Raw genomic sequence first — 22,124 nt, 5'->3', positions numbered from 1 at the left:
AGTTGCTAGCTTACACCGCGGGTCTCAGAGGTACCCAGCGTCACGGCTTCATTGTTCCGGACCACCGCAAGGGGGAGTTAGAGCACTCGTTATGCATTTGGGTTCCAAGGATTTATATGACCAATCATATTGCGTGGTTCCAATGACGAATTTGACACGAGCCACCTGACTCTGGTGACTTTCTTCAGCAAAGATGGCTGACAAAACATTACGGTGGAAGCTAATTTAAGTAATTATAATGTCATAACGAGTTATGGAAAAAATTTACAATTGAGAGAAATATGTTAGTGAATGTAGAGGTCTACAAAAAAATTCAGAGGTCTTGGCTGATTTCTTTTGATTTTCCCATGATGTCAAAGCAAAGATGTACTGAGTTTGAAGGTAGGCCTTGAAATACATCCACAGGTGCACCTCCAATTGACCCGAATGGTGTCAATTAGCCTATCAGAAGCTTCTAAAGCCAAGACATAATTTTCTGGAATTTTCCAAGCTGTTTAAAGGCACAGTAAACATAGTGTATGTAAACTTCTGACCCAACGGAATTGTGATACAGTGAATTGTAAGTGAAATAATCTGATCATTTCCAAAAATGTTTAAACCTGTTTTTGCTTTTTCATTCTGGGGTATTGTGTGTCGATTGATGAGCGGGGAAAAAAAGCAATTTAGTCCATTTTAGAATAAGGCCACAAAATGTGGAAAAACTAAAGAGGTCTGAATACTTTCAGAATTAACTGTACACAGTTGAAGTCGGAATTTTACATACACTTAGGTTGGAGTCATTAAAACACGCACTTCAACTGTCTTCTGACTGTAATTAGAGCGATGTTGATGTCGTGTAGTGATGCCAGCCGATTACAGATTGCCTTTGCCGATTGCTCATCATCTTCATGAATATAAGCAAGTTTCACCAGAAATAAAGAATTTGAAATAACACACTGGCCAAAATATTGTTACTTTTTAAACAAAGCGATTTATTATTATTATTATTAAAAATTAATTTAGAATGATTTAAAAGCCCCATAGATATTCTCAGATATTCTCACAGATCCTTTCAGAAAATTTAGAGTCCTCCAATCCTCTAAATGTAATTGTTGGTGGAGAGTCACGTCATGGCAATAAAATATGTTTTGATATACTGTAGGCCTACCAGAGGCGAAATGAGTCTCACTAGTGTTGAGTAATGTGTTGTTAAAAATGGTGTATGTCTTGTTTATTTCAAGAGCATATTGAAGTTAGAAGCAAAATCCTACAACTATTTTAGCACCGTTTCTCGCTGCTCTGAGGCAAGCATGGGGACTGGTCTTGATAAACCAATGACATTATTATTTTCTCTTCATCTCCGTTTGTGTATTTGTTAGACAAGATTTAGAAAATTAAGGTGCAGAAATGTTATGATCTTAGTGTAACCTTTTTTTTAACTAGGCAAGTCAGTTAAAAACAAATTCTTATTTACAATGACAGCCTACTCCTTCCTCCCGTTGTACAGCTCCATATTTTCCAATCCATCCTAATGGAAACCTGAAAGTTTCGTTTTTCTCTGAATAGAAACACCATAATATTAATCAAATTAATTAAGCCAAATTTCTTAAAATCAATCCATATACTATGTTATTACAAAAAGGTTTTAAATGATCTGTTAATGCCAATACGGAAGACTATCAAAAGCTTCTCAAAGATGCCCTCTGGTGGTCAAACTAGCAATAACTTGCACTAACAGAAAAAATGGCTGACAAATAAACTCAGCAAAAAAAGAAACGTCCTCTCACTTTCAACTGCGTTTATTTTCAGGAAACTTAACATGTATAAACATAACAAGATTCAACAACTGATACATAAACTGAACAAGTTCCACAGACATGTGACTAACAAAAATTGAACAATGTGTCCCTGAACAAAGTGGGTGGCCAAAATTAAAAGTAACACTCAGTATCTGCTGTGGCCACCAGCTGCATTAAGTACTGCAGTGCATCCCCTCCTCACGGACTGCACCAGATTTGCCAGTTCTTGCTGTGAGATGTTACCCCACTCTTCCACCAAGGCACCTGCAAGTTCCCGGACATTTCTGGGGGGATTGACCCTAGCCCTCACCCTCCTATCCAACAGGTCCCAGATGTGGTTAATGGGATTGAGATCCAGGTTCTTCACTGGCCATGGCAGAACACTGGCATTCTTGTCTTGCGGGAAATCACACACAGAACGAGCAGTATGGCTGGTGGCATTGTCATGCAGGAGGGTCATGTCAGGATGAGCCTGCAGGAAGGATACCACATGAGGGAGGAGGAGGTCTTCCCTGTAATGCACAGCATTGAGATTGCCTGCAATGACAAGAAATTCAGTCCGATGATGCTGTGACACACTGCCTCAGACCATGATGGACCCTCCGCCTCCAAATTGATCCCAATCCAGAGTACAGGCCTCGGTGTAACGCTTTCCTTCGATGATAAACGTGAATCCGACCATCACCCCTGGTCAGACAAAATCGTGACTCGTCAGTGAAGAGCACTTTTTGCCAGTCCTGTCTGGTCCAGCGACGGTGGGCTTGTGCCAATAGGCGACATTGCTGCCGGTGATGTCTGATGAGGACCCGCCTTACAACAGGCCTACAAGCCCTCAGTCCAGCCTCTCTCAGCCTATTGCGGACAGTCGGAGCACTGATGGAGGGATTGTATGTTCCTGGTGTAACTCGGGCAGTTGCTGTTGCCATTCTGTACCTGTCCCACAGGTGTGATGTTCGGATGTACCGATCCTGTGCAGGTGTTGTTTCACGTGGTCTGCCACTGCGAGGACGTTCAGCTGTCCCTCCTTTCTCCCTGTAGCGCTGTCTTAGGCGTCTCACAGTACGGACATTGCAATTTATTGCCCTGGCCACATCTGCAGTCCTCATGCCTCCTTGCAGCATGACTAAGGCACGTTCACGCAGATGAGCAGGGACCCTGGGCATCTTTCTTTTGGTGTTTTTCAGAGTCAGTAGAAAGGCCTCTTTAGTGTCCTAAGTTTTAAGAACTGTGACCTTAATTGCCTACCGTCTATAACCTGTTAGTGTCTTAACGACTGTTCCACAGGTGTATGTTCATGAATTATTTATGGTTCATAGAACAAGCATGGGAAACAGTGTTTAAACCTTTACAATGAAGATCTGTGAGTTTTATTTTTATTTTTACGAATTATCTTTGAACGACAGGGTCCTGAAAAAGGGACTTTTTTGTTGTTGCTGAGTTTAGATAACGTGCCACAGAATGCTGCAGCAGCCCGCAAGGTGTGCCACACACAGTATGACACAACTTTTAAAGGAGGAACCACTGTAGGGGTTGATTTTGGGATAGGGCATCGGTCAACAGGGTTCAGAAAAATGAGATGAGGTGAACCCAGAAAGCAAAGAATGCAGTGGTAGAGAGTCCTGAACATGTGAGGAGAGAATCTGTTGCCCCTATTCCTGTTCTGAGCCTCACCATACACCAATGATATCTGCCTCACTGATATTTACTATTGCTTTGGCACATGTTTAACATGATTTTTAAATGACTACCACATCTCTGTACCCCACACAAATAATTTTCTGTAAGGTCCCTAAGTCAAGCATTGAATTTCAAGCACAGATCCAACCACAAAGATGTTTGTTAATGGCACCTATTGGTAGAAGGGTAACAAACAAAAAAGCTGACATTTAATATCCTTTGAGCTTTGTGCAGTTATACATTTTACACTGTGGATGGTGTATCAATACACCCAGTCATGACAAAGGTACAGGTGCCCTTCCTGAATCAGTTGCCGGTGAGGACGGAAACCGCACAGGGATTTCAGCATGAGGCCAATGGGGATTTTAAAACAGTTACAGAGTTTAAAGGCTGTGATACGAGATAACTGAGGATGGATCAACAACATTGTAGTTACTCCACAATACTAACATAAATTACAGAATGAAAAGAAGGAAAATAAGCAACATAATAAAAAAAAGGTACTACATTTTTTTGTCCTGAATAAAATGTGTTATGTTTGGTGCAAATCCAACACAACACATCACTGAGTACCAGTCTTCATATCTTCATAGTTTGTCATCTGCAAGGACTAGGGACTTTTTTTAGGATAAAAAGATAGAAATAGAGCTAAGCACAGGCAAAATCCTAGAGGAAAACCCGGTTCTGTCTGCTCTCCAACACTGGGAGACAAATTTGTTACAGTTGTCCTAGTTACAGTTTTGACTTAAAATGTATGGCAAAACTTGTAAATGGCTGTCTAGCAATGATCAACAACCAACTTGACAGAGCTTGACATTTTTTTAAAGAATGGGCAAACATTGTACAGTCCAGGTGTGCAAAGCTGTTAGAGACTTACCGAGAAAGACTCACAGCTGAAATCGCTGCCAAAGGTGATTCTAACATGTGTTCGTTCACACACACACACACACACACACACACACACACACACACGTGTGACCTACGTGAGCTGGTTGATATTCACAAGAGATTCCACAATAATCAGCTCTTTCCTCTGATAGGTCCGTTATAAAGGTTTTGTATTATTTCAGGCAGTAGTTTTGAAAGTAGTGCTAACGAGCCACAACAGGTCCTCGGAAATGGTGTACTATGACATCCATTTTGTATGACATGTGACGTCCTGCAAAAAAATTTAATATATATTTAGCAATTCGTATGATATTGTTGCAAATCCAATTTGTACAAAATGTTATGAATTTGTTCTTCCAGATCTTGTTCAATCTCTTTAATTGAGTCTTTCAAACACGTTTTCAAATTTGACATGAACACTGCCTCAGTTGAAGTTGAACTGATTCATTGACTAGCCTTGCAGCAGGTTTAGCCTTCATTGACCATGATTGGCTCAGGGTTGGTATTGCTCTACATTTGCCTCAGTAGTTTTTCTCTCGTGTCTCAGGCATCGCTGTGGATGGTGACAAAAACACGACGACAGATGGCATCAACAAAAACAACATCGTTCTCATTAAGAAGAATGGCAAAGTCAAGGCCCTGGATGAAGAGCTCTACAGTAGGTCTTATGGATACATTTCTCTCATTCCCTCATCACATTCCTCTCCTCTGGCGTCACATATATGATTCCAAAGACTCCTATGGCCTGTACCTCTTTCTTCATGGTAACTTATTTTCTGCCTCACAACCCTTCTAGTGCATTTCTCTCCCTCTTCTATCTCTCCTCACGCTTTCCCTTCTGCTCTGTCCTAACCAAATACCTCTTTAATGAAAGAGGGTACAGTGTAGGGTTATGGTAAGACATTGAGCTCGGCTGAATTACCAGACGAACGTAGTCTGTCCTCTGTCAGCTTCACCCTATCAATGTACCCATTATTGACTGACGTTAAGTCGTATCATGTTACTGGTCAATCATTGATAGAATACCTTTGTTCGTATTGTTGATCAGTGCTTGATGTGTTTTGTGATCAGAGAAAGACTGCATGGATCTGGAGGTGGAGTTGGACACACACTTTGGCATGGCTCACACACGCTGGGCCACACACGGAGAACCCAGCGCCCTCAACAGCCACCCCCTCCGCTCCGACAAGAACAATGGTAACACACACTCACCTGTGTACACATACACACACACACACACACAGTTCATACCTACACACAACATACAGTGCAGACATACACACCAACCCACTGCTCTGTCATGGCATTGACAAAGTTCTCTGGAACGGCGGTGTCAGTCAGTCAGGTGAGCTAGTTTTTTTCTGGTTACTGATTGGCCAGAGATATCAATGTGTAAAACACACCTTACATACTGTGATCGGGCCTTGCCTCCCCGCAGCTCTCTCTTATAGGGAGAGTTCTAGGGGAGTGTGGGAGGCCTCAGTGAAAGGAGTATTTACACACTTCCAAACGTAGAACATGAGATGGACAGAGAGAATCAGCCTTTCACAGAGGCCAGCCAGACAGACAGGGTCTTGTTCAGTTGACTTTAAACACAGCCATATCCTTCCTCAGGCACACCTTTCATATGTGTTCTTTGTGCTAAAAATAACTATGTTCAGTGTCATTTTAGTTCTAGTTCTGACCGCCACATGCAAAGGTGTGTGTGCATATGTCAGCACTCAGGATACACTCCTTAACTAAGCAGTCAGGCAGGAATTACAGGAATTGCTGTTAAGATACCTTTGGTCATGTAGTGTATGTGGACACCTGCTTGTCGAACATCTCATTCCAAAATCATGGGCATTAATATGGAGTTGGTCCCCCATTTGCTTCAAAAACAGCTTCCACTCTTCTGGGAAGGCTTTCCACTAGATGTTGGAACATTGCTGCGCGGACTTGCTTCCATTCAGCCACAAGAGCATTAGTGATGTCAGGCGCTGATGTTGGGCGATTTGGCCTGGCTCGCAGTCGGTGTTCCAATTCATCCCAAAGGTGTCCGATTAGGTTGAGGTCAGGGCTCTGTGCAGGCCAGTCAAGTCCTTCCTCGCCGATCTCGTCAAACCATTTGTGTACGGAACTCTTTTTGTGCACAGGAGCATTGTCATGCTGAAACAGGAAAGGGCCTTCCCCAAACTGTTGCCATAAAGTTGGAACCACAGAATCGTCTAGAATGTCATTGTATGCTGTAGTGTTAAGATTTCCCTTTACTGGAACTAAGGGGCCTAGCCCGAACCATGAAAAACATGCCCAGACCATTATTCCTCCTTCACCAAACTTTACAGTTGACACTATGCATTTGGGCAGGTAGGGTACTCCTAGGATCCGCCAAACCCGGATTCATCTGTTGGGCTGCCACATGGTGAGGCATGATTCATCACTCCAGAGAAGGCATTTCCACTGCTCCAGATCCAATGGCGGCGAGCTTTACACCACTCCAGCCGACGCCTGGCATTGTGCATGGTGATTTTAGGCTTGTGTGCGGCTGCTCGGCCATGAAAACCCATTTCATGAAGCTCCCGACTAACAGTTCTTGTGCTGACGTTGCTTCCAGAGGCAGTTTGAAACTCGGTACTGAGTGTTTCAACCAAGGACAGACGATTTTTACACGCTAAGTGCTTCAGCTGAGCAGTTGTTGCTCTTAAACATTTTGCTCTTAAACATTTCCACTTCACAATATCAGCGCTTACAGTTGACCGGGGGAGCTCTAGCAGGGCAGAAATTTGACTAACTGACTTGTTGTAAAGGTGGCATCCTATGACGGTGCCACATTGAAAGTCACTGAGCTCTTCAGTAAAGGCCATTCCACTGCCAATGTTTGTCTATGGAGATTGCATGGCTGTGTGCTCGGTTTTATACACCTATCAGCAATGGGTGTGGCTGAAATCGCTGATTCCACTCATTTGAAGGGGTGTCCACATGCTTTTGCCCATGTAGTGTATGATAAGAGGAGTTCCTAACTGATTTCTCACTGTCTCTATTTCCTGACTGATTTCTTGCTGTCTCTATTTTCCCTCAGAGTTTGTTGTCATCCACAATGGCATCATCACCAACTACAAAGAGTTAAAGAAGTACCTGGTAAGAACAAGTCCTTCTCTACCCCTCCACTCCGCTGTCTGTATTTCTATAGTTCTACTCTATTTAAGTATAAATTACTCCACCGTAAAGTTCAGCTTGTTTTGGGTCACACCCTTGGTAATGGACCGAGATATGATCAGAAGGGTTATAGGATTTAAAGTCCTCTGTCATCCATTGCCTTTGACGATCTTCGTTCTGGGTCCTTTGTTTTGGACTTTTTGACCGATGACTCTTGCACTGTTCTACACAAATGCAAGTGAATTGAAATGGCATTAACAAAGTAGCAATGATCAATGTTGGCTTAGGCTAACATGGAAACCATACAGCGTATCTTTTATCTTCTGAGTCAGCTTGCCTTTTGTCTGTCTTGTTTTGTCAGTCCAGTTTAGCTGGTTCTGCCCAGCCAGCACATAATGAATAATATTCTGAGAACCATGTGTTTTTTAGAGCTTGGTGAGAGCGTGGTTGTCCTATGGTTATTTTGCATACAACCTTCCCACAACTTTCTGGGAATGGTGCATGATAGTTGCTTGGCTTTGGAACATTCTATTTTCTTAGAAGATTTTCTAAAAGCTCAAATTTCAATTTTGGTAATGTTTTAAGAATGTTCTCCAACTGGTTTGACATTAGGAATGATCTAAAATATTTCAGAGAATGTTAAGAAACAACATTATTCTGTGGGAATTTCGGTACTTCAGCATAATGTTTCCTACACATTTCCTCGTGTGCTATTTAAAATGTTGTTCTCAAATTGTCCGAGAACGTTATGAAACAACGTTTACAGCAAGATGGCACCGACAGACATGGCAGCTCTGATTCTAGCTCCTAAGCAACTTTGCAGTATTTGTTTTTTTGTGTTATTTCTAACACTATTAGCCCAGAACATTTTTTTGTTTTATTACATTCAGCCGGAAATAACTTTTGGATATCAGAGCAACGTTAACTCACCAGCACTACGACCAGGAATACGACTTTCCCGAATTGGATCCTTTGTTCACACCCCCCAAGGCAATTGAACTTATCCCAGAGGCTGCTTCAAGATGCCACCGGCGGAGAAAAGGTATTCGGAGTGGACTTCTAGTCCGACTCAGGAGGCGGGCACACCATCCACCGCTTCCGAGTATATTACTCGCTAATGTTCAGTCTCTGGACAATAAATGATAACGTACAGAAACCTGGCCTTCTAGGCAGAGTTGCAAGGAAAAATACATATCTCAGACTGGCTAATTAAAATAAAAGATTAAGATGGGCAAAAGAACACAGACAATAGGCAGAGGAACTCTGCCTAGAAGGCCAGCATCCTGGAGTCGCCTCTTCACTGTTGACGTTGAGACTGGAGTTTTGCGGGTACTATTTAATGAAGTTGCCAGTTGAAGACTTGTGAGGTGTCTGTTTCTCAAACTAGTCACTCTAATGTACTTGTCCTCTTGTTCAGTTGTGCACCAGGGCCTTCCACTACTCTCTATTCTGGCTAGAGCCAGTTTGTGCTGTTCTGTGAAGGGAGTAGTACCCAGCATTGAACAAGATCTTCAGTTTATTGGCAATTTCTCGCATGGAATAGCTTTCATTTCTCAGAACAATAATAGACTGATGAGTTTCAGAAGAAAGTTCTTTGTTTCTGGCCCTTTTGAGCCTGTAATCAAACCCACAAATGCTGATGCTCCAGATACTCAACTAGTCTAAAGAAGGACAGTTTTATTGCTTCTTTAACCAGGCCAACAGTTTGCAGCTGAGCTAACATAATTGCAAAATGGTTTTCTAATAATCAATTAGCCTTTTAAAATGATAAACTAGGATAAGCTAACACAACGTGCCATTGGAACACAGGAGTGATGGTTGCTGATAATGGGCCTCTGTATGCCTATGTAGATATTCCATAAAGAATCAGCCGTTTCCAGCTACAATAGTAATTTACAACATTAACAATGTCTTCACTGTATTTCTGATCAATTTTTATGGTATTTTAATGGACAATAAAATAGCTTTTCTTTCAAAAACAAGGACATTTCTAAGTGACCCCAAACTTTTGAATGGAAGTGTATATACTGTACTCCCTATTCTACTGTATTTTAGTCAATGCTATTCTGACATTGCTCGTCCTAATGTTTATATATTTCTTAATTCCATTATTTAACTTTTAGATTTGTGTGTGTTGTTGTGAATTGTTAGATATTACTGCACTGTTGGAGCTAGGAACACAAGCTTTTGACTACACCTGCTAAATGTGTGTATGTGACCAATACAATTTGATTTGATTTCTGTGTGAATTTCAGTACTTCCACAGAACATTTCACACAGGTTCCCGTGTGGTTCTATTTCATGTCATATTTTACTATATTCTGGGAAAGTTATAAAAATGGTGTGACTTTAGCGATGTTCTTAGAACATTCAGATAACGTATGGTTCTCTTTTGGCAATATTCTGGGAATGTAAAAAAAAAGGAAATTGTACACATTAACATCAATAAACTCTACATTATTTTCTCAGAACATTAAGAAGGCTTTCCATTAAAAAAAAACAGGAGAAAAATGTTGTAACATTCAGAGAACGTTCTAAAAATGTTATTTAAAAATATATACATTTGGTTCTCAGCATCAAACAAAATCTCTCTATCCTCAATCATCTTAAGTGTGTTTAGGTGTGTCGGCGCACCAACTATTTGGTCACACCTGATCTTAATGAGTTCTTGTTTCCTTTGAAACGGGGTGTGTTTGAGTAGACAAAAATAAACAGCTTCGTATGCGTAAAAGAACATGGCATGCTATCTCCATCCTGGTGGTGCAGTGGACTTCCATGGGTAGAGAACAGAAGATCATAGGTTTGAATCTTACTGATGCCGTGTCACAATAAAAAATAAATGTGTTCACATGATTATTGCCTAAGGAAATGAATGTACAGTGCCTTGCGAAAGTATTCGGCCCCCTTGAACTTTGCGACCTTTTGCCACATTTCAGGCTTCAAACATAAAGATATAAAACTGTATTTTTTTGTGAAGAATCAACAACAAGTGGGACACAATCATGAAGTGGAACGACATTTATTGGATATTTCAAACTTTTTTAACAAATCAAAAACTGAAAAATTGGGCGTGCAAAATTATTCAGCCCCTTTACTTTCAGTGCAGCAAACTCTCTCCAGAAGTTCAGTGAGGATCTCTGAATGATCCAATGTTGACTTAAATGACTAATGATGATAAATACAATCCACCTGTGTGTAATCAAGTCTCCGTATAAATGCATCTGCACTGTGATAGTCTCAGAGGTCCGTTAAAAGCGCAGAGAGCATCATGAAGAACAAGGAACACACCAGGCAGGTCTGAGATACTGTTGTGAAGAAGTTTAAAGCCGGATTTGGATACAAAAAGATTTCCCAAGCTTTAAACATCCCAAGGAGCACTGTGCAAGCGATAATATTGAAATGGAAGGAGTATCAGACCACTGCAAATCTACCAAGACCTGGCCGTCCCTCTAAACTTTCAGCTCATACAAGGAGAAGACTGATCAGAGATGCAGCCAAGAGGCCCATGATCACTCTGGATGAAATGCAGAGATCTACAGCTGAGGTGGGAGATTCTGTCCATAGGACAACAATCAGTCGTATATTGCACAAATCTGGCCTTTATGGAAGAGTGGCAAGAAAGCCATTTCTTAAAGATATCCATAAAAAGTGTTGTTTAAAGTTTGCCACAAGCCACCTGGGAGATACACCAAATATGTGGAAGAACGTGCTCTGGTCAGATGAAACCAAAATTGAACTTTTTGGCAACAATGCAAAACGTTATGTTTGGCGTAAAAGCAACACAGCTGAACACACCATCCCCACTGTCAAACATGGTGGTGGCAGCATCATGGTTTGGGCCTGCTTTTCTTCAGCAGGGACAGGGAAGATGGTTAAAATTGATGGCAAGATGGATGGAGCCAAATACAGGACCATTCTGGAAGAAAACCTGATGGAGTCTGCAAAAGACCTGAGACTGGGACGGAGATTTGTCTTCCAACAAGACAATGATCCAAAACATAAAGCAAAATCTACAATGGAATGGTTCAAAAATAAACATATCCAGGTGTTAGAATGGCCAAGTCAAAGTCCAGACCTGAATCCAATCGAGAATCTGTGGAAAGAACTGAAAACTGCTGTTCACAAATGCTCTCCATCCAACCTCACTGAGCTCGAGCTGTTTTGCAAGGAGGAATGGGAAAAAATTTCAGTCTCTCGATGTGCAAAACTGATAGAGACATACCCGAAGCGACTTACAGCTGTAATCGCAGCAAAAGGTGGCGCTACAAAGTATTAACTTAAGGGGGCTGAATAATTTTGCACGCCCAATTTTTCAGTTTTTGATTTGTTAAAAAAGTTTGAAATATCCAATAAATGTCGTTCCACTTCATGATTGTGTCCCACTTGTTGTTGATTCTTCACAAAAAAATACAGATTTATATCTTTATGTTTGAAGCCTGAAATGTGGCAAAAGGTCGCAAAGTTCAAGGGGGCCGAATACTTTCGCAAGGCACTGTATCCTATCTGTGCGTGTTACAAAAAGTTTACCCCAAATAAGCTAGCAGTGTTAGTAAAAGACTTTTCAAATCCTTCCAAATAACCTATAATTTCCATTCTCAAAGCATTAATAAATCCTCCCAGGAAAACTTTGAAAGGAACCAGAGTAAAATGTTCTCAGAACCTCCCTGCAACTTAAAAATGAACTTTCCAAGAACCGGCAAGATGTTCACTTTTGTTCTTAGAACGTTTAAAAAACGTTTTGTTTTACTGGTCAAGAAACGTATGGCTTTGATCCCACAACCAAAGTGAAACCAAAAACATTAGTTCCCACAACTTCCAAGGAACCAAATGTGCTAGCTGGGTACCTTCTCCTCAGCTATAATGGATATTCAAGCAGGAGACACTGAATAGTAACTGATAGCTACCTCTACTGGTTTTGCTAGTTATCACTCATAATTCTTAGGGTATAAAATATTGTTCTTACCCATCCTAGCAGATATCCATCCCAAGGCAATTATATCCTAGCAGACAGTAAAAAAAAGTGACAATAAATCATGTTTTGTGAACCATGCTGACTGTACTTACCTCCCCTTAGATCTGTTTGTGCTGAAGCCAACTCCTCTGACTATTGGTGTTATGCTAGCGGAGTTATTACTATGCTAGCTAATGCACATTTAACCTTTACTTTGGCAGGAAGTCCAATTGAGACCAAGGGAGCCTTGCATGAAAGCCCAGCAATTACACGATAAAAGTTAGAGGCATATCCGGGAGTGCTGCTTTCAGTAAACTTGTAACATTCATTCTGATCCCCACCCTCTTTCAGAACTCCAAGGGCTATGAGTTTGAGTCAGAGACGGACACAGAGGTCATCCCTAAACTTATCAAATACGTTTACGACAACCGAGAGAGAGAAGACCTGTCCTTCTCTACCCTGGTGGAGAGGGTCATTCAACAGCTGGTGAGTACTGGGACACCTCAATCAGTCAATACAATTTATTTATGAAGCCCTTTTTACATCAGCAGATGTCACAAAGTGCTTATTCAGAAACCCAGCCTTAAACCCCAAACAGCAAGCAATGCAGGTCGGGGTTCCATAGCCACAGGCAAAACAGCAGAAACTGGATCAGCAGCACGAACAGGTGGACTAGGGACGGGGATAGCCAGGAGTCATCAGGCCAGGTAGTCCTGAGGCATTGTCCTAGGGCTCAGGTTTTCCGGGACTAGAGAGATAGAGAGAGAGATACGAGAATTAGAGGGAGCATACTTAAGTTCGCACAGGACACCAGATAAGACACGAGAAATACACCAAATAGGACAGTCTGACCCTAGCCCCCCGGCACATAGACTATTGCAGCATAGATACTGGAAGCCGAGACGGGGGAGTAGGGGCGCACTGCGGCCCCGCCCAATGATACCCCTGGACAGGGCCAACCACTCAGGATATAACCCCACCCAATGTAGCGGATGTGAAACAGCTGGCTTAGTTAGCGGTGGTGCGCGCTAAATAGCGTTTCAATCGGTGACGTCACTTGCTCTGAGACCTTGAAGTAGTTGTTCCCCTTGCTTTGCAAGGGCCACGGCTTTTGTGGAGCGATGGGTAACGATGCTTCGTGGGTGACTGTTGTTGATGTGTGCAGAGGGTCCCTGGTTCGTGCCCGGGTATGGGCGAGGGGACGGTCTAAAGTTATACTGTTACACCAACACCTACTCTACTACTATGTTATTACTATAGTACTACTGCTGCTACTACTACTACATTTTTTGATTTTAGTAATTTAACAGAAACTCTTATCCAGAGTGACTGACAGTTAGTGCATACATATTAAGATAGCTGGGCGGGACAACACATCACAATCGTTTCAAGTACATTTTCCCTCAACAAAGTATTTATCAAAAAAGTCAAATAAGTGTTTTATTTTCTGTTTGGGGGAGGGGTGTCGGAGGCGGAGGCGACGTGAGATTTATTTAAAGTATTCTTCAAAAACTACTATGATGACGACGATTACTACTGCGGCTGCTTCTGCTACTACTACGAAACAAAAATGAACTGCTTAACAAAAATGACAAAACATCCCCTCAGATCCCATCTGGCCCTATGATGAATTCCATCTCTGAAACAGCATTGTAAGGGAGTGTTTTCAACAACAGAGCAACAATCTCCCCCAGTTCTCCTTGATGATGTCATCATCACACTGTCCAGTCTGGCCTCAAATTTGGCCGTCCCATTAATAGTGTTACGTCATCACCAAAACTGTCACCATGGCAACCACCCCAAAAACATCTTTAGTGACATCGCAATCTGTATCTGGTGAACAGGAGCGAGACACTTTTTCAATCCCCTTTGCACCAACTAGATTGCTCAGTCATTTTCTCTCTCTTTCTCTCTGTCTCGCTCAGTTCTTCACACACTCTTGTTGTTGAGTTTGGTCTTATTGGAGCCAGTCCTATATCAGCCACATCTCCCCTCTCCTTGGCTCACTGTAAAAGGTCTGAGAAGAACACAGAGGATAAAATGTACAGCTTCAGTGGGTTTGGGCTAATAGGAACCAGACCAGAACAGACCCCTTACATCCTAATGACCACTGCTCCTCCCCCTCCCCCTTCTCTCCTCCATCTCTCTCCCACCCTTGGTGAGAGTGCTGGCAGTGTGTTGGAAACAGAGCTGGTTTTATACAATAGAGGTCTTATTCCTCCTAACTTCCCTGAACATCGACCCCCCCCCCCCCCCCCCCCCCCATCCCTTCCACACATCCCCACTACTACCCCCACGAGGGGAAACAGATGGAAAGACTGTCTCCAAAAAGAAATAGGACATTTCAATGTTGTTGTGTGATGTCACTGTGGGTCTGTTCGACTGAAACTGTCCTCTACATTTTCCTTCGCTGTATTTTTTCTTTTTACAATTCCTTCTCATTTTCAACCTTCTCCTCTTCCTCGTCATCATCATCATCATGGACCCTAACAGACATGTTTGTATTCTCTCCTCTTTGTCATCCTGTCTTAGGAGGGGGCCTTCGCTCTGATGTTTAAAAGCAGTCATTTCCCCAGAGAGGCGGTAGCCACCAGGTCAGTATCCATGTCCACTCACATATCTCTGTCTGTCTGGCCTATGCCATGACCTCACATAAGTCTGTCTATATATATGTACAGTATATATTTATATTGCTCATTCTAATATTTCTATATTTCTTAATTCATTTATTTGTATTGGTTTTGCGTGTATCGTTTTGTATTGTTAGGTATTAATGCACGGTTGGGAACATAAGCATTTGCTACACCCGCGATAACATCTGCGAAGTTTGTGTGCAAAATTTGATTTGAAAGGATCAACGCCCATTGGCATTGACTAGTCGTCTCAGCTATCGCCACAATAAAGCAATAACAGCTTGACTCTATATAGCCCTATATTGATCTTCAGACTGTCTCTGCCAAGCTTCTATTCCATCTAATTAATGTCATGTATGATGACATCACTCTTCCCTAGCTACAGCTCCCTGCCCAGCGTAAAGAACTGTCAGAGAAGAGAAGGATACAGTAAGCAGAGGGAAAGAAAAGAGCGTAATTGAGAAACGTGCCTGTTTTCTTTAAGCCTCAGGTGTGAATTACCCCAGCCAGGTGTAAGCTGTCAAACACAATGACTTAGAGATTTACGATTGTCATTTTTTTGATGGGAGTGTTATGTATGTCTGAGTACTTTTATCAGGTGCTTTGTGTACACACTGTCATAGGTCCTATTTGACACTATAGGAATAAAGGCTTGAGCTAGATTCAGGTTATTTTTGCCACACCCTCTCCCCCCACCTGCAGTGGACACTATTTCCCTACTTTCAAGGCCCATAATGCAATTCTTCAGAAAGTGTGCGTGGCTTCACAACATTTTCAGAGTTTAAGAAAATGGCAGAAATATGTGGCCGAAGTCCAACGAGAGCGGATACAAATTAATTTCTTTAACTAATTTTGACAAATGTTAAGAAAATGTCACACCCATCTGCACCTGCATCAGCCAATCAGAGAAGCACACATAGAGTAATGGAGATGAGAAGGCTAGAAACATGAGCAGGAACTGAACTCATCCAACTGTAGGGGAGAGGGTGGAAAAGGAGCAAGAAAGTGCTAGAGAAGAAGAGAGACAGCAAAGCTGTGTTCGAATACCCATACTAACATACTATTAGGTCATTTTAGTATACTGTAAACGAACGGTATAATTTCAGTTGAGCATACTAGAGCTACGCTTGTCTATTGGAAATTGATGCTCTTGCTAGCTTGTTAGCGTAACAAATGACTAGCTAGACATTTTATGACAAGTGTGTTATTAAATTTAATCTGGAGGGCCAGAGTACGATCTGGGTTTACCGGTAAACCCAGATCATTGTCAGATTTCCAGTTCATAAATTCAGAGCATTTTGCTCTCTCTCAGCACACTGGACACTAGTGATGGGCATTCTGGCTCTTTTGGCTCCCAAACGGCTCTTTAAAAAAATATGTTTTGTATTTTTTCAAGTCAAACAGTTTGCAATAGTTTGACTATGAATGGTGTTAAAACAAATCTAATTCAATTATTAAATAAAATCATACTCGACCTTAACCACAATGTATTTAAAATGCATTGGTTTGTTATGAAAAAGAATGCTATTAAACATTTGCATTTAAAGCATAACTTTTGAATGTATATAAACAAAGTGCTTTGAATTAGTTAAATATATTCATTAAAATATTTTGATTATTCATATCTTATTTTCTAACTATTTGTATAGATTCGGCTCTTCTGACATGCTTAGGGTCTTAGAGCCGACTCGGTAAGGAATGGCGCTGGAGAATATTAGCTGGTATGGGGAGTTTACATTTAATCAGGAACGGGCATGCAACAGGACAGGAACAGCGTCAGAACTGGGAAACACAAAGACAGACGGCAAACAATGCAGCAGCGGGGAACAGAGCTGGGGAAACGATAAATATAGGGGAGGTAATAAACAGGTGATTGAGTGAGTCCAATATCGCTGAAACGCGTGACGAGGGAAGGCAGGTGCGTAAATGATTGATGCAGGAGTACGTAATGCAGGGCAGCCCGGGGAAGAGCCGGAGCAGGCGTGACAGACTCGTTCGCGAACGACCCATCACTACTTAATTAGCCAAAATACGAAGTATACATGCAGTGGACACTATTTCCCTACTTTCAAGTTCCATAATGCAGTTCTTCAGAAAGTGTGCCTGGCTTCACAACGTTTTCAGAGTTTAAGAAAATGGCGGAAATATGCGGCCGAAGTCCAACGAGAGCGGATACAAATTAATTTCGACAAATGTTAAGAAATGTAATAAAGTAATGACTTTTCAAATAAGTTACACTATGTTGGCTGACAATTTGCTACGCTAGCCGCATAGCATTACAGCAGTATGTACCTGTATTTTAGCTAGTTACCTAACGTAGTCGGCTACTAATACATCGAACTTTCCAGGCAGTATATTAACTATCTGCTATCTAACTACCCAACGTTTATTGACTTGATTGTTCATATCATGCTTAGCTAAGTGGTATAGTCGTGTGCGTTTCAATTGAGTTAATAGCACTCATCTGAGTGTGCCAGAGCGCCGAATAACGGATGCATTTACGAAAGCTCAACACCGGTTGAATATGGTCAGTGTCGGTAAACGTCGGCACAAAAACCGTAATTAAATTGTTGCCAGCAGCACAGTTACATTCACCAATGCTCTGGATCACATTAAAACAGCCTAACCAGCTATGCTAGGGCGAGAGAAATGGTCAGTGAGGTGTTCTCTAATTTGTGTCTGGAAGTAGCTAGCCAACGTTAGCCAGTTAGCTTGGGTGCTTGACAGCTGTTGAACGCTCGGATCACCTCTACTCCTCCGCCAGAGCGTCCAGTAGTGATGGGTCGTTCGCGAACGAGTCGGCTCTTACTTAAGGCTCTTTCTTGTAGGTGAACGTTGGGACCCGGCTCGCACATCAGAGGAGCCGAATCTATTTATAAAAATATTTTAAAATGATATATGAATAATCAAAAGATAGCTAGCATTTGTTGCCCAAAGCTAACGTCATAAGGCTCCCGAGTGGCGCATCGGTCTAAGGCACTGCATTTCAGTGTTAGAGGTGTCACTACAGACCCTGGTTCGATTCCAGGCTGTATCACAAACGGCCGTAATTGGGAGTCCCATTGGGCGGTGCACAATTGGCCCAGCGTCGTCAGGGTTATGGTTTGGCCGGGGTAGGCCGTCATTGTAAATAAGAATTTGTTCTTGATTGACTTGCTTCGTTAAATAAAATAAAATAAACAGTGAGGTTTGACCGGACTGGGTTATGTGTTGTGAAGCTAGCCACAATAGTGGAAATGGCGACTGGCCTTCAAAATAAAAGTCCCTATTTGAAAGACGCAATATTTAGACAACATAATGTTAAAACAAGGTTGGAGTGTTGTAATTTGGAGCAATGAAATTGGGTATCAGTCTACTCAGTGACACCCACAGAACACAACTTGTGAAGAGTTTATGTAAATATTAGTCCCTTATCAGGGACTTTGAGGGAAATCACCTCCCAAGTCAGCCTATTGTGCGCACTGACAATCATATTCCACGGTACAGCCTTATTTAAGGATTGGGGATTAATTAAATGGTCTATCAGTCTACTCAGTACCCTAGTGCTTTTTTTCCAACGTCCTCCTCAGAGTTCTCAGACTCCAAAACATCCACGTTGTATTGTTTTTCCTCTGGAGTAGTGTTCAATACACATAGTAGGTTGACTGGTACTATAAATGTGGCTCAATTCAGTGGTTTCATAGTCCCGCAATAAGAGCTAATGCTAATTAGATGCTAATGTTCTCTGGGTGTCAGCGAGTGGACTGATACCCCATGTGATTGATCCACAATCCATATGCAATTCTAAAGTCTAATACAGCCATTGTGATTACAATAGATTCTTGTCAAATGATTGTCTTTTGTTGAATTTCTATAACATTCCAACCTAGTTTGGCATGATCTATTCAATTATGGAATAATTCCACTATGCGTATTAATTTGCATCACCGTCAATGACAGACCTTTATTTTGATGGCGAACCGCACGTTCCACTATTGTGGCTGATCTTCACATAGGTGGGTCCGCCCATTAATCAAATAAGATCTGTCTTATAAATGAGGGGTATTTTAGATGATGACACCTAGCTAGATAGTTAGCTAGCTAACTGTAGCTACTGAAACAGATTATGTCGTTTTGCTATATTTTTTGGGAAGAACATTGTTTGCATCCATCAGCTAGCTAGCTTTTTTTTAATGACCAGCACAGTCCAGAGCATGGGGAAGTGTATGCGCTCGCACGCAGCGGTGCGCGAGACAAAACTTTACCAGCATCATAGCATACCAATCGGTGAATAGTTGTGTCAAATGAAATACGAGTGATAGTGTAATCAATGTGTAATAACTACGTAAAAAATGTATGAACGTGTTAAATTATTATGTGGCGTGCAGTCAGACCTGACCAGACCTGTCCTGCTTGGTCAACAAGCTTATTTCACGAGTCAAATTGTGTTATTTTTTATTGATTTAACTAGGCAAGTCAGTTAAGAACAAATTCTTATTTACAATGGTGGCCTACTCAATCACAGCCGGATGTGATACAGTTTGGATTCGAATCAGGTACTGTAGTGACGTCTCTTGCACTGAGATGCAGTGCCTTAGACCACTGCTCCACTTGGGAGCATGTATTTAACATGTATCTTTTTTGACACATAAAGACCTAAAGGCGTTCCACAGTGTGTGTGTGTGTGCATGTGCTCGTGCATTTGTGTTTGTTCTCTCACACAAATCAAACAATTTATCTCCTGACCCCTCTGTCTTTCTCATGCTCGCCCTCTCTTTTCCCCTTTCTCCCTATCCCTCTATCCATCCCCTTTCTCTGTCTGTATCCTTCAGGAGAGGAAGTCCTCTGCTCATTGGTGTGCGGAGCAAGTATGAGCTGTCTGCAGAGCACATTCCAATCCAGTACAACACTGGTGAGCTCTGTTCCCCTCTATCAGACATTATCACTTTACAGTGTTCTTAAACCTCTCAGTCAGTGTTCCCACAGAAATTTGACTGTGTTATCAACCTAAAACACATCGTATTTCAATCAAACCACATCTCAACACATTCGGTTACATTATCTTCACGCACCGATCTCTTAATTTGAGATACGAGGGCGTAACTCATAAATATTGCACATGAGATTTGCATGAAAAGTTTGGTTATATGTCTGTAGTTCAAGTCCCGATTCAGGTCAATATGAAACACCCATAAATGAACTAATTAACTAACCAACTCATAAGCTAACCAACCAACCAGTCAGCTAACATAGTAATGCAGTTGTTTAAAGCTATCTGTGTTTGTGAGCAGTATCTGTATCTGTGTCCTAACACTAACAGTTGCAGTACTTACCATCTGATCCAGACTAATGGTTACGAAAGCCTGTTCTCCTGTGTGTGATAACGTGTCATAATCTAAGCCTAATCCCGTTTTGTCCGTAGCTCCGTACTACTCTGTCCTGAGGGACTGTGCAGTTAATCCAGTGGTCCCAGAGGGTCAGAGGGCCGCTGAGCCCATATGTGAGCCAACTACCCAATGAACACTTGGGTGTTGTGGCTTGATCTCTGATTTGGTGTTCAGATTACTGCACTGTTGGAGCTAAAAACATAAGCATTTCGCTGCACCTGATAACATCTGCAAATATGTGTACTTTACTAATAACATTTGATTGAACCACCTATTAAGAATTGCATGACTCACAACAATCAGATACCCTTAAATCAGACTGTCTCCAATGAATCAACTGTTGTATGATTGCATGAATCTACTCTCCAAAGAGACAAGTGCAAAAATGACAAGATTCATATTTTAAAAAATATATACAGTACCAGTCAAAAGTTTGGACACAAGTACTCATTCATTTTAGTTTTTTAGTTTTTACTATTTTCTAAATCAAATCAAAAGTATTTATATAGCCCTTCTTACATCAGCTGATGTTACAAAGTGCTGTACAGAAACCCAGCCTAAAACCCCAAACAGCAAGCAATGCAGGTGTAGAAGCACGGTGGCTAGGAAAAACTCCCTAGAAAGGCCAAAACCTAGGAAGAAACCTAGAGAGGAACCAGGCTTATGAGGGGTGGCCAGTCCTCTTCTGGCTGTGCCGGGTGGAGATTATAACAGAACATGGCCAAGATGTTCAAATGTTCATAAATGACCAGCATGGTCAAATAATAATAATCACAGCCGATCATTGATAATATCTCTACCGCTCCTGCTGTCTCTAGAGAGTTGAAAACAGCAGGTCTGGGACAGGTAGCACGTCCGGTGAACAGGTCAGGGTTCCATAGCCGCAGCCAGAACAGTTCAAACTGGAGCAGCAGCACAGACAGGTGGACTGGGGACAGCAAGGGGACATCATGCCGGGTAGTCCTGAGGCATGGTCCTAGGGCTCAGATCCTCCGAGAGAGAGAAAGAACGAGCATACTTAAATTCACACATCACCGGATAAGACAGGAGAAGTACTCCAGATAACAGACTGACCCTAGCCCCCCGACACATAAACTACTGCAGCATAAATACTGGAGGCTGAGACAGGAGGGGTCAGGAGACACTGGCCCCATCCGATGATACCCCGGACAGGGCCAAACAGGCAGGATATAACCCCACCCACTTTGCCAAAGCACCCACACCACTAGAGGGATATCTTCAACCACCAACTTACCATTCTGAGACAAGGCCGAGTATGGCCCATAAAGATCTCCACCAAGGCACAACCCAAAGGGGGGCGCCAACCCAGACAGGAAGATCACGTCACTGACTCAACCCACTCAAGTGACGCACCCCTCCTAGGGACGGCATGGAAGAGCACCAGTAAGCCAGTAACTCAGCCCCTGTGATAGGGTTAGAGGCAGAGAATCCCAGTGGAGAGAGGGGAACCTGCCAGGCAGAGACAGCAAGGGCGGTTCGTTGCTCCAGTGCCTTTCCGTTCACCTTCACACTCCTGGGCCAGACTACACTCAATCATATGACCTACTGAAGAGATGAGTCTTCAGTAAAGACTTAAAGGTTGAGACAGAGTCTCCGTCTCTCACATGGGAAGGCAGACCATTCCATAAAAACTGAGCTCTATAGGAGAACGCCCTGCCTCCAACTGTTTGCTTAG

The 22,124-nt window shown here is 42.2% G+C and overlaps 1 protein-coding gene across 3 annotated transcripts in view; it reads left to right on the top strand.

Moving 5' to 3' along the window:
* The window catches only part of LOC110488607 (glutamine--fructose-6-phosphate aminotransferase [isomerizing] 2), a 42,468-nt gene that overhangs the window by 3,836 nt on the left and 16,508 nt on the right, over positions 1–22,124 (top strand). For 2 of the 3 annotated variants that reach the window (XM_036942738.1, XM_036942737.1), the window contains exons 3-9: positions 4,891–5,001; positions 5,415–5,540; positions 7,402–7,460; positions 12,781–12,915; positions 14,962–15,023; positions 19,874–19,953; positions 20,464–20,541. In XM_036942738.1, coding sequence (XP_036798633.1) covers positions 4,891–5,001; positions 5,415–5,540; positions 7,402–7,460; positions 12,781–12,915; positions 14,962–15,023; positions 19,874–19,953; positions 20,464–20,541 — 651 coding nt within the window. The remainder of the gene's footprint in view (positions 1–4,890; positions 5,002–5,414; positions 5,541–7,401; positions 7,461–12,780; positions 12,916–14,961; positions 15,024–19,873; positions 19,954–20,463; positions 20,542–22,124) is intronic. The other variant, XM_021560880.2, reaches the window with a different exon arrangement.

This window comes from Oncorhynchus mykiss, chromosome 14 (assembly GCF_013265735.2).
Source record: "Oncorhynchus mykiss isolate Arlee chromosome 14, USDA_OmykA_1.1, whole genome shotgun sequence".
Classification (NCBI taxonomy): Eukaryota; Metazoa; Chordata; class Actinopteri; order Salmoniformes; family Salmonidae; genus Oncorhynchus; species Oncorhynchus mykiss.
The sequence above is the reverse complement of the archived record's forward strand: the minus strand, read 5'-3'. Positions and strand labels throughout refer to the sequence as shown.